This window comes from Falco cherrug, chromosome 1, assembly GCF_023634085.1.
Source record: "Falco cherrug isolate bFalChe1 chromosome 1, bFalChe1.pri, whole genome shotgun sequence".
Classification (NCBI taxonomy): domain Eukaryota; kingdom Metazoa; phylum Chordata; class Aves; order Falconiformes; family Falconidae; genus Falco; species Falco cherrug.
Genome location: NC_073697.1, coordinates 90922376 through 90942437, shown reverse-complemented (window position 1 = coordinate 90942437; position 20062 = coordinate 90922376). Strand labels below are relative to the sequence as shown.

General features: G+C 43.2%; 1 protein-coding gene across 11 annotated transcripts in view; it reads right to left on the bottom strand.

Moving 5' to 3' along the window:
* Nucleotides 1–1241: 1241 nt before the first annotated feature.
* The window catches only part of CIT (citron rho-interacting serine/threonine kinase), a 73738-nt gene continuing 54917 nt past the window's right edge, over nt 1242–20062 (bottom strand). For 5 of the 11 annotated variants that reach the window (XM_055705860.1, XM_055705850.1, XM_027814061.2 and 2 more), the window contains 20 exons: nt 19167–19307; nt 18881–18988; nt 18005–18167; nt 17598–17762; nt 16216–16353; nt 15769–15949; nt 15469–15560; nt 15051–15155; nt 14002–14171; nt 12924–13004; nt 12550–12685; nt 11131–11270; nt 10179–10271; nt 8027–8135; nt 7773–7901; nt 6902–6982; nt 6198–6276; nt 5900–6082; nt 4755–5088; nt 1242–4248 (listed from right to left, as the gene is read on the bottom strand). In XM_055705860.1, the coding sequence (XP_055561835.1) occupies nt 4225–4248; nt 4755–5088; nt 5900–6082; nt 6198–6276; nt 6902–6982; nt 7773–7901; nt 8027–8135; nt 10179–10271; nt 11131–11270; nt 12550–12685; nt 12924–13004; nt 14002–14171; nt 15051–15155; nt 15469–15560; nt 15769–15949; nt 16216–16353; nt 17598–17762; nt 18005–18167; nt 18881–18988; nt 19167–19307 (2652 nt within the window). In that variant the 3' untranslated portion in view covers nt 1242–4224. The remainder of the gene's footprint in view (nt 4249–4754; nt 5089–5899; nt 6083–6197; nt 6277–6901; nt 6983–7772; nt 7902–8026; nt 8136–10178; nt 10272–11130; nt 11271–12549; nt 12686–12923; nt 13005–14001; nt 14172–15050; nt 15156–15468; nt 15561–15768; nt 15950–16215; nt 16354–17597; nt 17763–18004; nt 18168–18880; nt 18989–19166; nt 19308–20062) is intronic. The other 6 variants (XM_027814065.2, XM_027814068.2, XM_027814064.2 and 3 more) reach the window with 3 other exon arrangements.

Below are 20062 nucleotides of genomic sequence, written 5' to 3'. Positions count from 1 at the left end.
CTAAAGAAGCTGAAACAGAAATGGAAAACAGAAAGGAAAGTGAAGGTATGCAGGTATGCAAAACAGCAGCGTTCATGGACTTGGTCTCATTAGTTATTGCTAAGATTTGTGGATTTTTTCCCAGTTACATGTGTGCATGACTCACTCTAGGCTTTTCATCAGTGCTGGTGTGGTGGAACCACAGGACAGAACCAATTATTTTATAGAATTTTTTTTTTCTTTTTTAATTTGCAGTTTATGGCCATGGCTCAGAGGGTAGAGCACTTGGTTACATGGTCTGCAGCTGGCACTGCACCATTAGGTTTTGCAGCCCCCAAAAAAGCTTCATGTGTGCACCTCGGACGGCAGGGTGAGGGGCCCAGGCTGTGTGAGGAGCGAGCAGCGCAGCTCATCGCCTGGGCTGGCCAGGGGAATTACTCTGTGGTCACCTCCACCCTCCCCTGCTTGGTGAGCCAGCGCAGCTGCCCGCAGGCCCAAGGGCCTCTCCCAGGCCGGGCAGGTGACGGAGGTGGGGTGTTCCTTGGCACCGGTGGCCTCAGCTGACACCTCCCCGGAGCCACAACCTTCCTCCAGGTAAGCCTCGCCCCGCCCCCCCCCCCTTTCTCTCCAGCAGGGAGCATCTGCAGGAGGGCTGCTTTCTGGCAGGGCGCTGCTGAAGGAAGAGGTAGGCTGCTTGGTTCAGTTTTCATTTTGGGGTGGGGGGCTCTCACTCTTTATCCCCCACCCCCAGCTTGTTTTCTGCTTGATAGGTGAACGAATTAGATTAATCACAGTGTTCCCTTATTGTAAGGGGATGAATCAAATCCCTCCAAAGGCAAAAGCTGGATCAAGAGATGGATTTATTAGCTCACTTACATTCCCCACCCACATCTCGCAGTCTGTGCTGTTATGTTTGTTCTTGGCTGTTGCTAGGAGAGCACATGATTTAAGGTAGATGCAGAGGCTTTTGTTACAGTCATTTTTTTTGGCCCTTGAGTAAGCCGCTATGGTCTGTGTCTACGGCAGAAGTAAAAAGAGCTCTCTGCCACAACCCCCCGCCACCGCCCTCCCCCCCCCCAACCCCCCCCCCCCCCCGACCCCCTAAATTTCAGCACAGAGCGCAGTGGGCAAGCTGACAGGGCATTTGTGCATGTTTCTTGGTAATCAAAAGGCTCAATAAATAATTTTTTTTTTACTCCACCAGTTTCTGGATTATTTTAGTTTTGTTACAATTCTGATCATGCATCATAGGACTGCAACAATGAGCTTTAAATAAGTATTCTTTGTGCACAGTAAAATAAAGGAACATTGAACAAGTTAGCATTTCATCATATACATCAGATAGTAGGCACAATAGATAAAATCAAGCAGCTTGGGGTTTATGTAGAGCATTTTCATGAAGAATGTCATGTAGACCAAAATGTAAGAGGAGCTATTAGTAACCCACCCCCACACCCTCCAACAGGCCCTTTATTGGGGGTAAGGGGGCGGTTATGTGCACAGAACTGAAAACACTGAACAGTAGGAGGACAAATTAAGTTACTGTAGGCAGCAGTGTGAATATTAAAAACCTCTTCCTGTGAAAGAATACTTCAGACCCTGTAAAAACTGGTTCAGTTAAAAATAGATGTATTTACATTTAAGTCTGATCTAGCAAGTTTTCCCAGCAGGTATAAGTTAAGATGTACAGTAACTGCAGGTTGTACTCATTCTGACTCAATTCGTGAATGTTGGTTTGGTTTTTTGTTGTGGTTTTTTTTTTTTTCTTTTTTTTAAAGTTGCAGCTATTAGGCCTTAAAGCACCAGCATATTACAGCGGTGGGATGAGTAACTGTCTCAGTCCATTCTGCTACCAGTACACTGCTGGGATAAATCCCAAACCTGTTGTTAGATCACACTGTTGTTAATTAAGATGGTTCTTTCCAGCTCAAGATGTGTGGGTCGTTTACCAGGGCAAGATTGTTTTCCCAGATACTCACATGTGTCTTACCTCTACCCGTACCTCTAGTTAAGTACGTCGGGGCAGAATTTAGCTGTAGGTGTTGGCAGCCAGCTGCTGCTCTAGTAAAATACTTGGACAAATCCACCTGTTTCAGTTCATATGAACATGCTTTGTTTTTGTGAAGCCACTTACGCTACTTGTTCAGGGAAAAACCACTATTAATGCTAAATACTGCCAAGGTTAGCTCTTTGGTAAGCTCTGACGCCTATAGATTACACAGCCTCTAACGCTGGGTGCAATGGCAGGATGGCTCCGTGTTACTCTCTATAGAAGGAAGCGTTCATTTCACCATGCCAGTCAAGATAGTTATTTTTTTTATTTGGTTATTTTTCAACAACAAAGTTCAATACTTTCCAGGTGGAGCTTGGAACTGTCCCTCTGGTTCCCTCCCTTGTCGATAATAAAAAGGTAATGAAGAAAAATCCTGTACTTTTAGAGACCTAAAACCTCATTTATGCTAACAAGCTTCAATTGCAAATAAACGTTACAATATTTCTTCATGGGAGAGCAAGGAGGACTAAGCTGAGGCCCCTCCAGTGTCTGAAGATGGCTGTCCACAACCACCATTAAAACAAAAAGCTAGTGTTGAAAAACGCACAGTTTACAATAAAAAAGTAGAAACCAATTCAATTCCTTTTTGTTACGAATATAAAGTTTCTTGTAAATATGTACAGTCCTTTGAGCTATTTCTATAGCAGGAAGCATTTCACAAACAAGACACAAGATATACACTTCCAGGACTCAACAAGCCCATTTCTGAGGTCTTGAAGATCTTCCATGAGATGCAAAGATTTAAAGACTGATCTCAGTGACCTTTCCAAATATTCAGACCAGGAGACAAAAACTTTCAGCAAGTTTCCTGCCAAATCATCTGACCTAAAACAACCCAACAGACGAGAACGGGATACAATATTCATGAAACTCGCCAAAGGACACTGACAAGGCATTTGAATTTTTATGGGTTTCTAGAACAGGTTAGCACAGGCTTGTGAGGGACTAGCAGAAGTTTAAGTGTGGCGCCAAGGGAAGATTGGATGCAGTTTTTGCTCTTTCCAGTTGTAAAGAACGTGGTTGTTCACTTAGGATGTTGCTAGTGCAGATTGAATGGTCAAAACCTGCTTTGAAAATCATTTGCTCTCTGCTTCATGTTCACAGCAAAAGAGAATAGCAAGCAATAAATGGCTCGAGGTTAGATACGTGGGAGCAAAGGCGAAGCGTGTTCAGTAACCGCTAAAGCTGTTCATTGTGAGTATCCTCTTGTGCCGTGACACTTGGTTCTTATTGTACGACAAATTACATGTCACAGGAGGAGCCAGCCCTGGGCCGCTGCTCCTTCTGGGGAACGTGACACTGTCAGGGCTACGGGGTTATTTCCAAAGGGACCACGTTCAGTGTGACTGTAATTCCTGTCATAGAATAAGGCTCGTTAACTCTTCATTGCCAAATTTCCAGAGTAATTAACGGTTATTTTGCAGCGTAATCTAAAGGTTTCAGTTAATTTACAGGTGAGGTACAATACACTACTCAGCAAAGCAACCTAAAAGGAGAGAGCAGCCAGTGATGGTGCAGCAGCATGCAGTGAACTGTCATGCAGAAGACCTGGATAAAGTCTTACAACCCAGTAGCTTGTAGGTAATGCACTTTGTCTCAGGGCTGGGCACATGGGCTCATTTAAAGCAGGGTTCTTCCCTCCCCCTCTGAGCTGCTCTAGAGTGATTTTAGTGAGAACAAAATAACTTTCAGAAGTGGCAGGTGAACAGACTAATCAGAAGTAAATTTCCTTGTGTTCTGTAGAGAATATCCAATCACACCTTCTATTGAAAGACTCACTCACCTTGGCCCTTCTCTTTCCAGGCCATCAGGAATTCCCAGCCTGTCTCAGAACTAAGATCAATTATCTGGTATGGGGTGCTAACCACATTATAGAGACGGGGGTGGGACTCTAGTCCCCTTTAATTTCCTCAGCGTACTACTTGGGGACTAAAGTGAATACAAAAAGTTCATGAACTGCTTGAAAGAGTAACAGTAGTACAAAGTGCAAAAACAGGAGTGCAGGAAAGTGCAGAGAAACTAAACTGAGCTGCAAACAATCTTCAAAAGCATCACGTCTCCCGATGTGGAGTGAGCTTTTGCCCAGGAATGCTGTTTTGGTAACTGGGCAGCAGCCATATGCCGTGCATATACTCAGTGTATTTCCTTTTTTTTCCTGCAGGTCAAGATGAGTAACTTTGTCTAGCTGAGACTTACACTGAGGACTGGTCCCAGACCTGGCAGGGAAATAAGATGACAGTTACAGCTCACACATATTTTCCTCACACATGCACAGGTGCCAGCAGCAGTACATCACCTAACTACTGCTGCCGCTGCTGAGCCAGTGCTGTATGTGCTCGCTCCTTGGCGGCACCATTCTGAAACCACTGACAAAGGCAAGTACCATCAGCATCACTGAACACAGCAGGCTCCCACATGCCTCTCTCCAGACACTGTCCCCCCTTCACATCCCGAGTAACTTGGTTTCTGTTGGTCAGGGCAGCTCTGCTTTCAGATCTGGAGGAGTGTAGCCTGTTCCAGAGCCAAGCTGCTTTTCACAGTTACAGAACTAGCACAAGGGAGGGTGTTCGAAGGGCCAGTGAGTCACACCGCGTGTGCTCTAGTTTAATAGAAGGTGGGGGAGTGAGATTTCATTTGCTCTCATACTTTACAGCACCACCCGCCCTGCTGCCGGACATCCCTTTTCCCGAGAAGAGAAACGGGCTCCAGGCTCCTGACTTACCTTATTGACTTGAGCAAGAGGAGTTCTGGCACCGCTCACGGGCATTCGTCCTCGGCTGCTCTCTTCAAACAGTCTCCCAGGGGACCTTTCTCTGCGGGTGCTCAGAAGCCGGCCTGGAGATTTCTCCCTCTCCAGCGGTCGCCCAGGTGACTTGTCCCTCCGCAGCTCTGTCCTCCCCTCGCGGTACCGATGTGGTGTGCTTGGTTCTCGAGGGTGGCTTGGACCTTCCGGTGGTCCTGGGCTTGATGCAACCCGCTTGGTTATGTGCTCGTTGTATGTGGGCGGACCTCTCTTGTTAGGGCTGCTGTCATTCAAAAATAATGGACGCGAACAGCTGAGCGACAAAAACTTCACGTTACATTTTCTTTTAGCAAAAATGTAACTTTCCCCAAACACCCAGCAGACCATACTTTGATAGCTGAGTCTCCATAACATTAGCCACACCAGTAACGTGCCTTAATGAATTGCTAAGGGATGTCCTGTCTGTGCAACAGGCCAGAAAACTACACATGTCCGTGTACTTCAGCAGTACGCTTTTCCACACAAAAGGCCGCTAAAATTTGATATATGCTTTTTCGCATGCAAAACTGGCAGAGGCTCCAGGCTGTTCATGCCAGGTTAGGATGAGTGCGAGCATCAGTTTCGCAGTTTCCAGCACACAGTGGCGCTGCCAACCCCAGCATTTGCTCAGCTGCCTGAAGTGCCACTGTTCCGCTCAACAGAACGAGATCATATCGCAGCGTCCCAAGGCGTCTCCCTAAGGCACACTCATTGTTTAAGCTTGCTTCAGGGATCCTTGCAGTCAATCAATGTTTAGTGTCATACCAATACCATCGAAGCTCACCAAGCTTTGAAGGCACAGCTATATCACAGCATCAAAGTAAACCAGCTAAAGGGCACAAAGCATTCGGGGAGGAGATTATCCACCTATTCCTACAGAGCTGATGTTTCTTTGCTTTCTGGATTTTAAAACATCAGTGACTCTACTCTGTGTTCCACTCCAGCATCACAATAACTGGCTAATGCCAGCCTCTCTCTCTCTAAGAATGGGTTAAGGGCAGCTGCAACATCAGGGGTGAAAGCCACCTGGAGCAGAGTTTGCTTACAAGGTGCACAGGGACCATAACACACTGACTTCACCATACCTGCGTGTAGCAGAAGATCCTCTGTGGTGCTGCTCGTTGTTGGTCTCCTTCACTAGATTGCCCTTACAGCAAATCACCCTTAATTTGTCCTGGTAGGAGGAGGCCAGGTAGATAGCTCCCGATGAAATTGCAGGCCCTAGATAACGCGGATTCGGTATTTCCAGGTGGGCTCGTGCAGGAGTTCTGAGTAAAAGTGCAGGAAAAAGTCTTTACAACGGCAACACCGTACCTTCTCCTGGCCAGCACACGTATTCTTGGAGCACATGCTGTTCCAAGTAAAGAAAAGGGAACAACTTACCCTAGAGAAGCTCGTGCCTGAATCTCAATCACTTCAAGGGAATTGAAGTGGGTCACAAATAGATAGGGCTCCCTGTAGGCTGAAGGAGCATCGCAAAGACAGGAAAAACACAAAATAAAATTCTCTGTTAAAAACTTCTAAAAAGCATCAGTGAGCACAACAGAGCCTCCCAGCCCCTTGGGAAAAATAAAGGAATATATCTTCTGTAATGAGACACAGACACTATTACTAGGTAGGGAGATGCAAGCTTAAAGAATTGTTGCTTTGAAACTATCTGTATCTCAAGAATTTCACTAACCAAAGCGTCATGAAAATGGCATTAAAACCAGGCTATTAACTGGATTAAATTCCCATTGGGTAGTGTGAAAGGCTTGGGGGATCCACAGTGACATTATATATTTTTGACTATTTCAGAAACTTCCAATCATCCTTAAAATTTCCACTAGCCACTTCAATCGCTGTCAGACAAGGAACGTTAAACCAAAGTTACATTTCCTTAGTTTTCTTCAAATTGTTTAGACTTCAGCAGGTTTGCTATTTGACTTTATAATGATCTTAAATCATGGGGAAATCTCCATAGTTTCTGAGAGGAATGGGAGAGGGAAGAGGAAACGGGAGCGCTGAGCAAAGAATACCTGTTCCATGAGGATGCTTCCCTGTTTCAGTAATTTCCATAACCCAAGTGAATGTTCCTCAACACCTACCAAAAGCTAAGGGCAAGCGATTCCATTTCAGGTCATCTGTCCTACTGCGTCTTCCATAGGAATCCACAAAGACACCGAACTCTGCCAAGAGAAGTCATGTCATGTCGTAAGCCTGCACCTGAATTTTGTTCATTTCTTTCTAAAGGGACAAAAGCAACTGGCCCTGGGCTTTTTAGCAGAGACAGGGAGCTTACTGCCTTGCAGATCCTGGAGTGCCGTGAATTACTCTGACACTGAATTGGCTAGATTTAGGAGTACGCCCAGTGCCAGAAGGTACTGCCATTCTAGGTCTCCCTGTACCAATTACAGTTATTGTTTAATCTAGAGTTAGGAAGACTATGACACTCTACCGTTACTCACCCAAAATTACTGCTAATGGGCTTTAGAAGGCTTCCTGTGCATTTCCATGACACTATCCTAGAGGGCCAACAAAAGCAGCTATACAAAACACTCTAACACTCTCTTATTTTGTCACCAGAAGATTAAAACATCTCACCTGTCTGTATGGAAACCAGACAAGAAAGCCAAAGGCTGAAAACCCCTTAACATTTTACTGGGATAATCGGATGCCTGTTTGCACTTGATGCCGACTACGATCCCTTCCCTTCGGGCACAGATGCCTACATGTGGCAACTGATCCACAGGCACAGAGAACTCTGAAGCCAAGCAAGCTCACCAAAAGCACCTCAGCAAGTGCTATTTTAGTGCCAGTGCCCTGTGCATCTCACTGTCTAACCCGCCAGCCACAGCTCTTGCCAGGCTTCTAGACTCGCAGTCCTCAACAAACATTCGTTACCAGGCCCTAGAAGGTCAACTCTACTGGGCTTTCCTTTACAACAGGACTCTGACTCCTTCTGGCAGTACCGCTTACCATGGAAACACAGCAGATACTCCTCCCTTTGCCCTGCTGGGTTCACTTGGATGATACTGACTGGAAAACTGTTGGTGGAAGCAGCAAACACAGCAGAAGCTAAAGTGTGGTCATTTTTATCCAGAAACTCTGCAAAGAGAATGGAGAAAAACACCTTGAGCAGCACCAACTTTTTTTCCTAAAGTGCTTTAGAAAAGCCCCGCCAAAAGAATCTGTGGAGCCACTTGGTGCATTCCTCAGGGAACGTCTCCTACCCTCCAGCGTATACTGCTTCATCTCGATTTCATAGAACTTGTTGGTTCCAATGATGATGCTGTAAGTGGTCAAATGGATGCAGCTGCAGGGCTCTGAGGTTTCAATCTCCTGGAAAAGAGAAAAGTACGGACCGGTATTAGTTCCCTATAACAGTTTGCAGATTTGGCTTATTCTGGAAGATTGTATATTGCCACATTTATCTTTATAAAAGGGAGAGGTGGCAACCTCAAAGTCATTAGCAGGCTGGCAAAAGCATATGAAAAAGTACTTGTGCTAGAAGAAAGTTTTGTTGGGAGTGATACTTGCTCGGGTATAGATTTGTATACCAACTCAACTCGGGGTGCTAACCCAAGTATAAGAACCTCTTCCTTTTGGAAGAATATGCTATTCTGAAAGACATTCTGTAGCGCAGTTTTCTGGAGCAGTAGGGAGCAGCTCCCCACTTGCAGCAGGTCACAGCCATGCCAACGACTGCATGTCCGAGCACGGGAAGAATCTGCCTGCTAAAGTACCTCTCCTATTAAAACTTAAGAAATTAGCTTGATGGCTCCTTAAGCAAAAGGACGACAAACACAGAGAATCTTCCTTCCTTCTTTGTACAACGTAACACAGATCTGTCGCCCTCCAAGATTTGCATTGCGATTGAACAGCTAGGGTAGCTCTGCAGATTAACCTGACACAACACACAGATCCCCAGATCTCCTGAGGATGAGATTCCTTATGTAATTCCTAATTTATCTGGAAATTTAGTTGGCAGAACAGAAAAGCATATTCTGGGCTTGCTGCCATCTTGTTAGGATCTAAATTCAGTTGTCTGGATTAGTGAAGGTAAGGAGAACCTGCCTTCTAAATCACGCCTTTGCACGTTGTGCATGTAAGCCCTTGTCGAGGCGCTTGGCACTATGGAGGTGAACGGTAGCACGAACAGAGGACGGTGACTGTACATCTTCAGTGTTCTCTGTCGGCTGCTGCTCCATCGCGAGCAGGAGTCGATACCAGCTACGGTGCTTGCAGATGTTCCAGGTTTGCTGGCATCCACATTGCTTGTGCCAAGATCATTGCCGTACTTCCAAGGAGGCCAGCATCTGAATTACTGTGCCAGCTCTGCTTCCCAACAGCAGTGCCGGTGTAGCACTCGGCGGGGATGAAAGCCACAGTCAAGCTGTAAATTGGACTGGTGCCTTCAAAGTTAACTGCAGAGGCTCACAGGGGTTGGTAGTTTGACCTGAACATCCCGGAATTTGTGAATTGGAGAGGACTTGAGTTTCTGGGTACCAGTCCATTTTAAGGCAGGCAGCATTTAAACTCTTTGTTCTGAGGAGAGATCCCTTTTTATTTGGGGATTTTCCTGGATGTGTATGAGCATATAAAATTTATTGATGACAATTCATGCGACTGGTCTTCGAGGGAATGGCGGGTTAGATGCTGAGAGTATTTTCTGCCTGCAGCTGGCGGGCTGCAGAAGAGCTGCAGCAGCTCTGCTTCTCCCACCCACGCCTGACAGAGCGGAGCAGAACGGGTACCAGCACCGTCCGGCACCGGCGCTGCAGGCAGGCAGGGTCACACCCGGAGGAGGTGTACACACTGCCGCGTCAGACCCATATCTCAGTGCCTTGTGCGCTGGGCAGGAGAAAGTACACTTGTATTAGGGTACGAATGGGAAACAGCTGCCTATCCGGTGGTGGAATAGTACCGAATACCCTTGGACTTTGCTGGTACAGTAAACAAATTCAGATACCCATCGCTTCCTTAATTGCAAAGAAGGGAGTAGTCATTTGTTACAGATTTCTCCAAAGACGACAGAAGTGAGGGAACACTGCTGGATAATTAAGAAGAAAGCCTTTTTGGGGTAAATAAGCGAGAGTATTATCGGTAAATAATTTTGGGCTAAATAACTAACACAGCTGAGTGCAGTAAAAAATCAAAAATAATCCCAGTTCTGTTCCGCATCCCTCCAAATATGCCGACTCTTATTAAAGAAAATTGCTTCCTACTCTGATTTTAGTCAGTGCACGTTGCACTTTGTTGTCATTTTAGCTGGCAAACAAATGTTCTTATGCATGCAAAAAGGTTTAAGATGTTTGCTCCAAAGCAAAGTCTTAGTGCAGTATGGGAATTACTTCAGCTACCAGAGGGCATTACGAAGCTTACCTTTCTGATGCAGAACTTGCTCAAGCTCTCATTGTATCGCAAAACTATCACTTTATTGGGCATGGCCGCACAGATACAAAGACCATTCTCAACCTGCAAAGATTACAACCAAGCTCAGGATGGTGTAACACAGAGTAAATTTGGGTGCTGAGTGTGAAACGGATCGGAGGACCTCTTGCCACAAAAAGAACTTTGCCAAGATAAGCAAGTACATTTTTAATAGGGTAGTTACTGTGAATTAGTGAAATAATGAAAAGTCTCTTCAAATTCATGTTCTTCTTTGAGAATGTGAACTGCTTCTGTGATTTCTTTTGTACTTGAAAGTAGTTAATAAAAAATTAGGTTTTCCACAGAAAAACGTTTCGTTAAAAGGGATAATTTCAAATAGATTAGGTCTAAGTTTTAACCCCTGAAACTGTTATCTTAAAAATCACTTTGAAATGAAGGTTTTTCAGTTCATCATCAAAGTAGTCCATAGAAGTAATCATTGATGAGAATTTTTGCTGTGCCTAGATGTTCCATACTAAAAACTGGGAATTGATGTAAATATCAAGAGTTAAGAGTGACGCAAACAGCTAAGTCCATTTGCTAGCCTGGAAACAGTTACACAACAGTCAGGAACAAGTGGATGGAATTCACTAATTATAAATCTCAAAATTGAAGTCAGCTGTGAGGAGGTAGTTAAACTACGCTCTGCTGTATTTCTTATAATGTAGCAGTTTAGGCTATAGCATCGTGTCTGAATTTATTCATATTAGTGGTAGATTCTCCATACTCTCTCCAGTTCAGCCCCTCTTCAGCCCCTATACTCTTCTTAGTTGAAGAAAAAGATTTAAAACTAGAATATAGGCCTTGGAATTGTTACCAGCGAAATAAAGATGCTGATCTGATTCGTGTCAAACTCAGCACAATCTAAAGGGTGGTCCGAGGGCACGAGGGAGCCGTATCCTACCTTGCCAGCAGCAAAAAGGTGACATCCTTTGACAGCCTCAAAGACATTTGGTGAGATATCAGGTTGGGCTGGGAGGTGAGACTGGGCTAGGGATTGCTTCACTTTCTTCACATCAACAAGACACAGAGCCCTTTCTTCTCCTGGAAACAAAACCAGTTACATTTTATACCAAGGGAAAACTCCCTATTCTCTACAAAAGTCTGCTCTGTTACCTAAGCAGCAGCTTATCCTTATAGGCTGTTACTGTGGTAACAGTCACAAGGTACCGTGTAGAATCATTCCATATTATTGCTATTAAAAGTGAACCAGAAAACTTACAAAAACCCAACCAGACAATGGGCAGTAAACCCACTGGGAGAACAACCATTCTCTCAGTGGATTATTAGAGTTGCTAAGGTCTAGTAGATCACAACAGCAGTGGCCTTATTAGGACACTATTCATTCAAAATTAGCCAGGAAGTTTTATTTTACCTTGAGAACTTCTTAAAGTAAAAGGTGCTTTAGCTGCTCTGTGCCAACAGAGCCAGCAATGGATTTCCAAGAAGTGCCCTAATAAACCGCATTATAGGCCAAGCCCAATTCCTCTCAGAAGCCTAGCGACAGAGTAACGCGGCCTTCTCCTAATTTTATGTGAGATTTTCTTTTTTCCAGTTGCTTTTTTATCTACTACCCTGAAACAAATAAAGCATGGACAGCTTAAATCTTTACAAGGGGTGAAATGCAGAACAAACAGAACAAGAGAAAGAATTTGTTTTTCGTTCCCTACAAATGTCATATAGGCATTTGATAATTTGGGCTTTCAGATGAAGATAACGCCCTAACATTCAGCATGCCTACATCAGTGTAGGAAGGGTTATCTCTGGAAAACCACAGATGGAGAGATTAAAGCTGGTGTTCTTTTCATAAGGGAATCTTAAACAAACCATGAAATAAGTCCTAATTTTATGTCAATTAGTGTTTAGAGCAAGAGAGGTTGAGTTGTTAGCCCTAGGCCTCAAGAATCCCATCACCATCCTCAAATGGTTAACTACATTAAAAGGGAAGGTTATGCCGTGATTAGGAAGAGAGATGCCCACTGAGCAGCTCAACGCTTGTTAAATTGAACTTAAAATGATGACTAACCCCTAAGCTGGAAATCTTTTGTCTCTGGTTCCTTCCTCCTTCAGCTTTGGAAGCAGAAATCACTTGCTTGTGAAGGTTTAGCGGCACCTTCATTCACATATTCATTTACAAGAAAACCTCAGATAACACTGTGTTAACCACAGTAAGTGATTCTTAACAATGTAATGGGGGGAGGGGGGGGAAATAATTTAAAAAGCCTGTAATGAATCTAAAGGAGAGCCCAGTCCCTTGGCAGGCAGCACTCCTAGCATTACAGCGCAATTACTGCAGGACAAATGGGAGCATCCAGCCCCCTACCTGCTATCATCAGTAGCTTCTCCAGATCCTTGATGAGGTGAATTTGGAAGACGGCACCCATTCCTGGGATGTGCGTTAGGGAATTCTTCAGTACATTCAGGGCATAGAGACCTTCTTCTGCGCCCACGAGTACTACCTGCAGCGACAACAGGGTGGGGGGGGAAAGCAGTGCCACATGAGGAGAACAAAGAATGCTCCAAGAGCAAACGGGCAATACTGCTTACAGTATTGCATATCGTAGTACGTATTAGGATACAGTGAAGAGGACAAACCAACCAACGAAGAGGTATAAAATTACACACACTGCCATTAAAATACCACTTCCACGAATGAAATACCCAATACTCAAAGGCCCAACTGAACATCATTATTACCTGGTCACTGAAGGGCATTGTGCAATTTATATCCAAACGGTCTTCACCCTCTAGCTTCAGCAGGGAGTTTCCAAGCAATTTCTGCAAATGACAAAAAGATATTTTTTGTTGTTGTTGAGTTATCTTTCTCTCTTTCTCTATTAGTATTTTAACAATGCAATGTCATCATTTCAGACAGGCAAAAAGCTTGGCACAGATTTCTTTTTCTCAGAAAGCTAAAAGTTGCTGGAATACCTCCCACAAAAGAATTGGTAAACTTCTACCAGAAACGCAGTTAGGCAAACTGATCAGAATTAACTAAAATCAGACAAAACCTCCTGTCCTCCCTATCTTTTCCATTTCCCCCAGTCTCCTGCAACAGAGCAGTGAAATTTTCCTAGGGGAAGGATTAAAAAAAAAAAAAAAATTCCAGATGTTGGTGGGAGCATGTATTTTTCTCAGACACAAAAGGAAGACTAGCATGAGAAAAGAGATGATTTCCTGCTAGTCAGATATTCCCTACCTCCAGGGCTAACATTCTAATACACAGTGCCATAGAATCACATCTCCCTTTGTCAGAAAAGGGTTATCAGTGCAACAATGATGAAAAAGGCTATCCAAAACAAAAACAAATTCATTTAACCTCTTATTCTTATCAGGAATAAAACTTAAAACTAAGAAACACACAGTCACTTCCCTCCCAAAGAAACAAACCCCCCCTGACTCTGTAAGAATGGGAGAGGAGGGAGCGTTTTGCTTGTTCTTTCTTTCTTTATTCTAAGGTTCGTTCATGCCACGTGGTACGTTACGAGACTGGATTTAAGCCACGTCCTAACTGCTTTTTCTTCCTTTTCTGTTTGCTGGAATTAGAGACAGAGTCTTGAGATCCTCTTACTACACTCCCTGAGACTAAAGATGGGCGTTGTAATATAAAGCATCAGTCTCACAGTGAACCAGCTCCTGGTACTTGTACATCATAAGGCAGAAGTGATAACTTACCTTCAGTTAAACCTCAGTATGCCAAATACTGAAAAAATATTTTTCAAAACTCTGCTCCCTCCCAGAATATTTTATTATTAAATGAAACTTTTATACTCACAGCATCAGCCTCAGCTTTTTCTCTGGAAACTCTCCCACCTGCCACTATTGATTCCAGTGCTGTGACCCAGCGCTGTTTGTCAGGGAAGCTGGGTGCTAACAGGTAGAGTGTTCTACCAGGCCAGCAAGTGGTGTGTGGATGAGACTCCAATTTTAGGATATATGGCACATCTGAGATGTTATATAGATAGAATAAGACTTAGATTAGTTTTTGGAATATTGTCAGTAGACTTAAAATCAACACCTTTCAGCCTCATTGGAGAGAAGTTGTATTTATCATGACGTGTTACCATGGCAATTTATACATAGGCTTCTCCTTTACAGGTCCTGCCCAGGCTAGCTACTTAAAGCTAAATATTATCTGGATGCATGCAATCCGTACGTACAAATGCTGTCTTTACTAAATAAAAATAATCTCTTGTCTTTTATTCAAAAGAGAAAGAAATTCCATTGTGAAAAAAGTACAAAACCAGCCACCTGGCTAAAGTTTTCCCTGTACTGTTCAAGAAAAATCTGTAAAAATTGGTTATGGAAACCTTTGTTTTTAACAATCCATATCCTTTAATGTTAAAGTCAAGACATACATAATCTTTTCATCGGTTCTATTCAATACATACAAATCAAAACATCAACATTTTTTCATAATAGGAGACTGTATACAGCCCACAGCGTTTCTAAGTTAATGACCTTTTGGTTTGATCACAATGGTGGCATGAATTATGACACTTCACACTTTAGATAGAGAGCATTGAGAGAAGAAATGTAAATAAACCGAGTGCTTTTAAGTATATCACAAAACTCTTAAAATCTACTTCCATTTGGCTTGAAGATTATACTATTCGCAGTTCAACTACCACGACAGAAGCAACAGCGTATGTGTAGCTAAATCTGGATGACTGACCTGTTCACCTAACTTCAGTAGAGGTAACTTCAGAATTACATAGATACAGAATGAAAGTTAAAGGAGAAAATTCTGTTCAGCCAAACAGAATGCCCACTGATGGCAAGGAAGATGAAATCCATTTGACCTCATCTACATAAGGTTCTCACCTGTCTTTGCTGTATTGGTAAGTTCAGTAGCTCCTACAGCTCCGTGAACAGTTACATCGCCATCAGGAAGGCAGAGCTCAAATTCCTCTAGAGGCCTCTGTCCGGCTGCAGCGAGAACGGGGCGACAGAGTAAGAAAGAATGAACAAGTAAGTAGCAAGAAAATAATTGTGATAGCAAAATGAAGTGGATACACTCTGAATGTTTCACAGCTGGATTATTATGACATAACAGCTAATAAAACTGTTGAGAATCTAGAAAAGCAACGGTGCTGCCCTATTACACAAGACTTGGCGAAATTAGGTATGGCCACAGCAAACAGTAACAATCTCTAAGCCTCTCAACTCACTAAACAATATCTGAAGCTTAAAAAAACCCAAACCCACAACCAAAAAGTTCCTTCTAGAAATGCTGAGTTACCTTCTCTTGCTTCTGCGTCATAAATGAGCACTTTCGTTCCTTCCAGGACAATATACTTCCTGTCCCAGCCCTGTTGCCCACGTTTGTTATTCCTGAAGAAAATAAGCACAAAACCATGTTGGATTTTCTGCTTGGATTCTGACCAAACCAAGCACGCAACTCCTGGAAAGACAAATTTCAGTGGTACTGTGCAATCGTAATGGGCATGCACCGATTATCACATTGTAAGAGCCAGGACAATATAAGGAACTGTTCCAAATACTTCAGCTCCTGATATGGCACCGACATTGATGTTTATACCTTGGCACTTTCATCCATCCTTCAAGACGCAGACTGCTGCTCGGCTCCTTCAGCTGCAGACCGGGAGAATTCATTTTATCCCGGCAGAACGCTTCAGAGAAGTGTATGGCATATTCTGCTGGCAGTCCACAAGTAGCTGGCAAGCAAGCTGAGCATTTTGGGTGACACATCACCTGGCATTCTGACAAAAGGACAGAGAAAAACTTCTGCTAAATGACAAAAAAAATCATGACACAGCTGCCTCCACTTCTAACGCACAAATCCCAGCTTTTCCAAGAATCTCTAAGCCATCAGATGTTTTCTAATGCAGAATGTTTGCACCAACTAGTTTCAAAGTCTTCATACTCAGTCTTTTCTTCAGCTTTCACTGAAAATCTGTTCTAGACGGCTGATGCTTTTTCATTCTACCGTCCAGTTACACTGTTTATGCACACGCTCTGCTCTTACCGAGACATTTAGACGCTTGCCGCCCAAAGTGCACAGTATCCAGGCACACTGCACATTTTGTTGCTCTCATATTTAGCCCCACGTTAAAACGATGTGGGATATTATGATGCATTCTTTCTTTCAGGCGTCGGCTGTACTCTGGAAGGGACAAAATTTATTATCAGGACGAAAACTGTGATAGGGATGAAAATTATAGTAGCTTTGGGCATTTTAAGGCCAAGGTAATAAAAAGTGACAACGTATCTCTATCAAAGCCCTGCTGCACATAGGCACTACGTTCCTTTGCAATCTGCAAATCTTAAGCTGTATCACCACCTCGGTAATTACCTTATACAGATGCACAGAATGTGCCGCTTGAGAACAGACTGTAGAACTGAATTGGCTAATGTTTGGTTTAGCAAGATTATGTCAATCAAACCATCGAAATTTCAAGGCCGCACTCAGCTCCAATTCGTACAACGTGCTAATAGCTCGATTTTGCCTATAGCCAGCAAACCCTTCAACACCTATGCTGTTGTAACCAATACACAGCAGGCCTGCTTCATACAGCCTTCACGCTAGCCGTCAGTGCCAGCATCTCTCAAAGCACACCTAAAATCCCTGTTAGCAGATCTATACTGAGCAAAGCTTATCCTTCAAGGCATGGTCTTTTGCTGATGAACACTGTTCTCTTCCCTGCCCGTGACGTGCCCCGGAGGACATCTTCCCATGCCAGTGTTACCCATCCTTGCAGCACCCTGCGCCTCCCCAGCTGTCTGTGATGGCGGGACCAGTTTGTGGGTTCTGGAATTTTCCAGCTAAAGGCTGGAGGTTTTAGTTCAGAGCCTCGGGGTTCAACACTCACTCTGGAATACTGGTTAGCTAAGAATAAATCAGCAGAGCCCTCAATCCTTTGATTTTTTTTTTCCTGATGATCCTCTCCCCTCCATTCTCAAGGATATAGAAGGGTATCCTCTTTTTCTAGCTAATAAGATATTAATGTTATCTTTGACCTGGTATCTTCCTTTTATGCCTAACTGAAGTCTTTTAGTCTTGACAGAAACTTCCTGCTCAGCAGAACAAATCTGCAGTTTGGACAAGTAAAAATTTTAACTGCTAAGGAAACAGCCATAAATCCTTTTGGTCAATGCAGAGAGTAGTACAGAAAACATACTCCTTTGAAAAAGACATGCTTTTAAAACAATTCATGCTAGTAACTGTTTTCAGAAATAAGTTATATAATCCAAATAGAGAATTGTAAACCAAAAACAAAAGCAAAACTTAGCATGCAATATTTCTATCATGAAAAAACTCTTGTTTTGATATTAAAAAAAAAAAAAAAAAAAAGAGATAGCGTTGAAATAGTAAAAAAATAGTCACAGAAAAGTTCACTAAGAACCTACCCTCTGGTGTGGAGGATTCCTTCCTGCGACTGGAGGGAGGAGCTAGCAAACTGATTGGAGTAGGCTGATGCTCTGGTGAGCGGACTATGGCAGACATGATGATCTGCTGCCTGGCTGTGGCTGGAGTAGATGGATGAGGGTGGTCTGATATTTTCCGATGAGCAGCTATAGATGAGATAAATGCCACTCATTAACATAACCAACACGGAACACTAGTTCATAGCAGTGGTTCTGTGTAACCATTCAGTGGTTACAACCCGCAGAAAAGTGTAGCCTTATTGCATCTTCATAGCAGTAGGTAAGAATTAAACAACATGCTACTGCTATAGCGGCACACACTTAAAAGCACGTTTTCAGACCAAAACCGTGCGTCTCCTTCCAGTTTCACCTTTTCTGTTAACCCCTACCTTCTTCACGAGCAGATCTGAGTTCAATGCGTGTTTTCTGTAGAGCCTCCTCCAGCTCAGCAGAGCGAGCCTTCTCCTTCTCCAGTGCCACTTTCAGCTCATTGTATTGCAGGGGAACCTGTGTGGGTAAAGAAGGGTCCTCTTTCCGCCGACTAAACAGGCCCTAGCAACAGAAACACACAGACAACTCCTAACTCCTAGTAAGAGATGGCTTAAACTAGGCAAAGTGAAACTAGCTAGTGGCAGTCCGGCCAGAGGGCCTAATGGCAATTCTGATATGCGTAAGGATGGATTTTTAGTTCATACTGGCACTGGAGAGAAAATGTTGAGATATGGATTAATTTAAAGGAGGGACGTACGTTACCTGTTAGTACTCACACCTTGAGTTTCCGAAAGCATCTAAACAGAGGATCTCAAAATATGTGGTTAAAATTAAATCACTTGATTCAAAATGACAGAACGGCTTATGACAAAGATGTGACACAAGTCACATCGCCTGACTAATCAATCCTATGCTGTAACTACAAGACAACCACTCTAGATACACAATATGTTCCTACACACATAGATCCTATATTTACCATTAAAAAAAAAAAAAAAAAAAAGCACGGTTAACATTCTGTATTCCTACAGCCTCACTGACGTGTAGCTACTGTGTTGTAACTTAAGTGTTGTAGGAATTACAAAATACTGGAAAAGCCACAAAGAACACATCCTGCCTGGTAAAGTCGTTATTCAGCAAATCAGAATGTTCTTAAATGAGGACACAGTTGTGTTACATGCAGAAAGATAAAACAGGGTATTATGAATACACAGCACATAACCAATCACAAAACCGTCATTTAACTGCATGCCTCTCAAACCTTTTTCACCCACCTTTTTCTTTTTCGCTGGTTGGTCCATCTTTGCCTGCAGGAAATCAATGAGTTTGGTTTGCTGAGAAATAGTGCCCTCCATTTTCACTTTTTCATGGGAATAGAGAACCTGTGAACCACACACACACGTAGGAAATTGCATCTCAGTAGAAGAAACAGGTAACTCACAGCGGAATAGAGCTAAAAAATAGTATAAGGGAAGCATCACATGGGAACAGTAGGTCACATCCTAAAACCTCAGAGGGAGTGGGGAGCACAGAGGCCTGCCGCCGTTTCCTCAGCCTCACCTGAATGTTTTCCAGCTGATATTCCAGGTCACTTCTTTCAGTCTTCAGAAGATCAGCTCGATCTAGAGCTTCTTGCAGACCTTGAGTTAGGCGGAAGATGTGATTCTTTTGCAGATCCATTTGCTGCTGCAGCTTTGCCTGCTGTTAACAGGAAAACAAAGGCCAGTGTCTTGGCTTTGTTGTTTGCTTGTTTTTAAATAAAAGCTATTAAATGTTACCTCTCCTTGTAAAGTAAGCACATTGTGGAACTTAAAAGTAAACAGATGGTTCTTTAAAAGCTGGAAAATTACAAGATTCTAGAAGTTTCCTTTCTTTCAGAATGCATTATGACTAAACAAGCATTTCTGTGTAGTGTATTTTTACTAATCTGCAGCAACACCTTTTCTTTCAACCACATGTTCAAGTTACTTGCTTTTTTAAGCGTTTAAAATCTTGTAATTGTTAATAAGACTGTACTACACAAAGAATTTCTCGATGCTACTTTCTCAAGCTCTACACAATCACCAGAAGCCATCTCAGTACTTTGCAATAAAAGAAAAAAAAATATCTTTCCTATAAATCAGGATAAACTCCTCCTCCTATCATCACACAAGATAAGGAAAAGGATGTCCAATTGTTTACATCTTTGTCTCCAGCTAACAACAGAAAAGGGCACATGACAAACTACTCCCAATTCTTTCAGGTTTTGTACTTTCTTCATGAGAAAGTCCCCAAGTATGAAAACCATTAATGCTCATATGTTACAAAGCAAGAGCCAGAAAACTTGCACTGCGATGCATAAGCAAGTTCTCACCTCTGGGATAACTTGGCAGTACCCCCAGAAGGCTCTGACTGCCCTCTCAGATTGCCTGTAACCACCTTTCCCCTGAAATCCTCCTCTGCCACCCCTTCCGCCA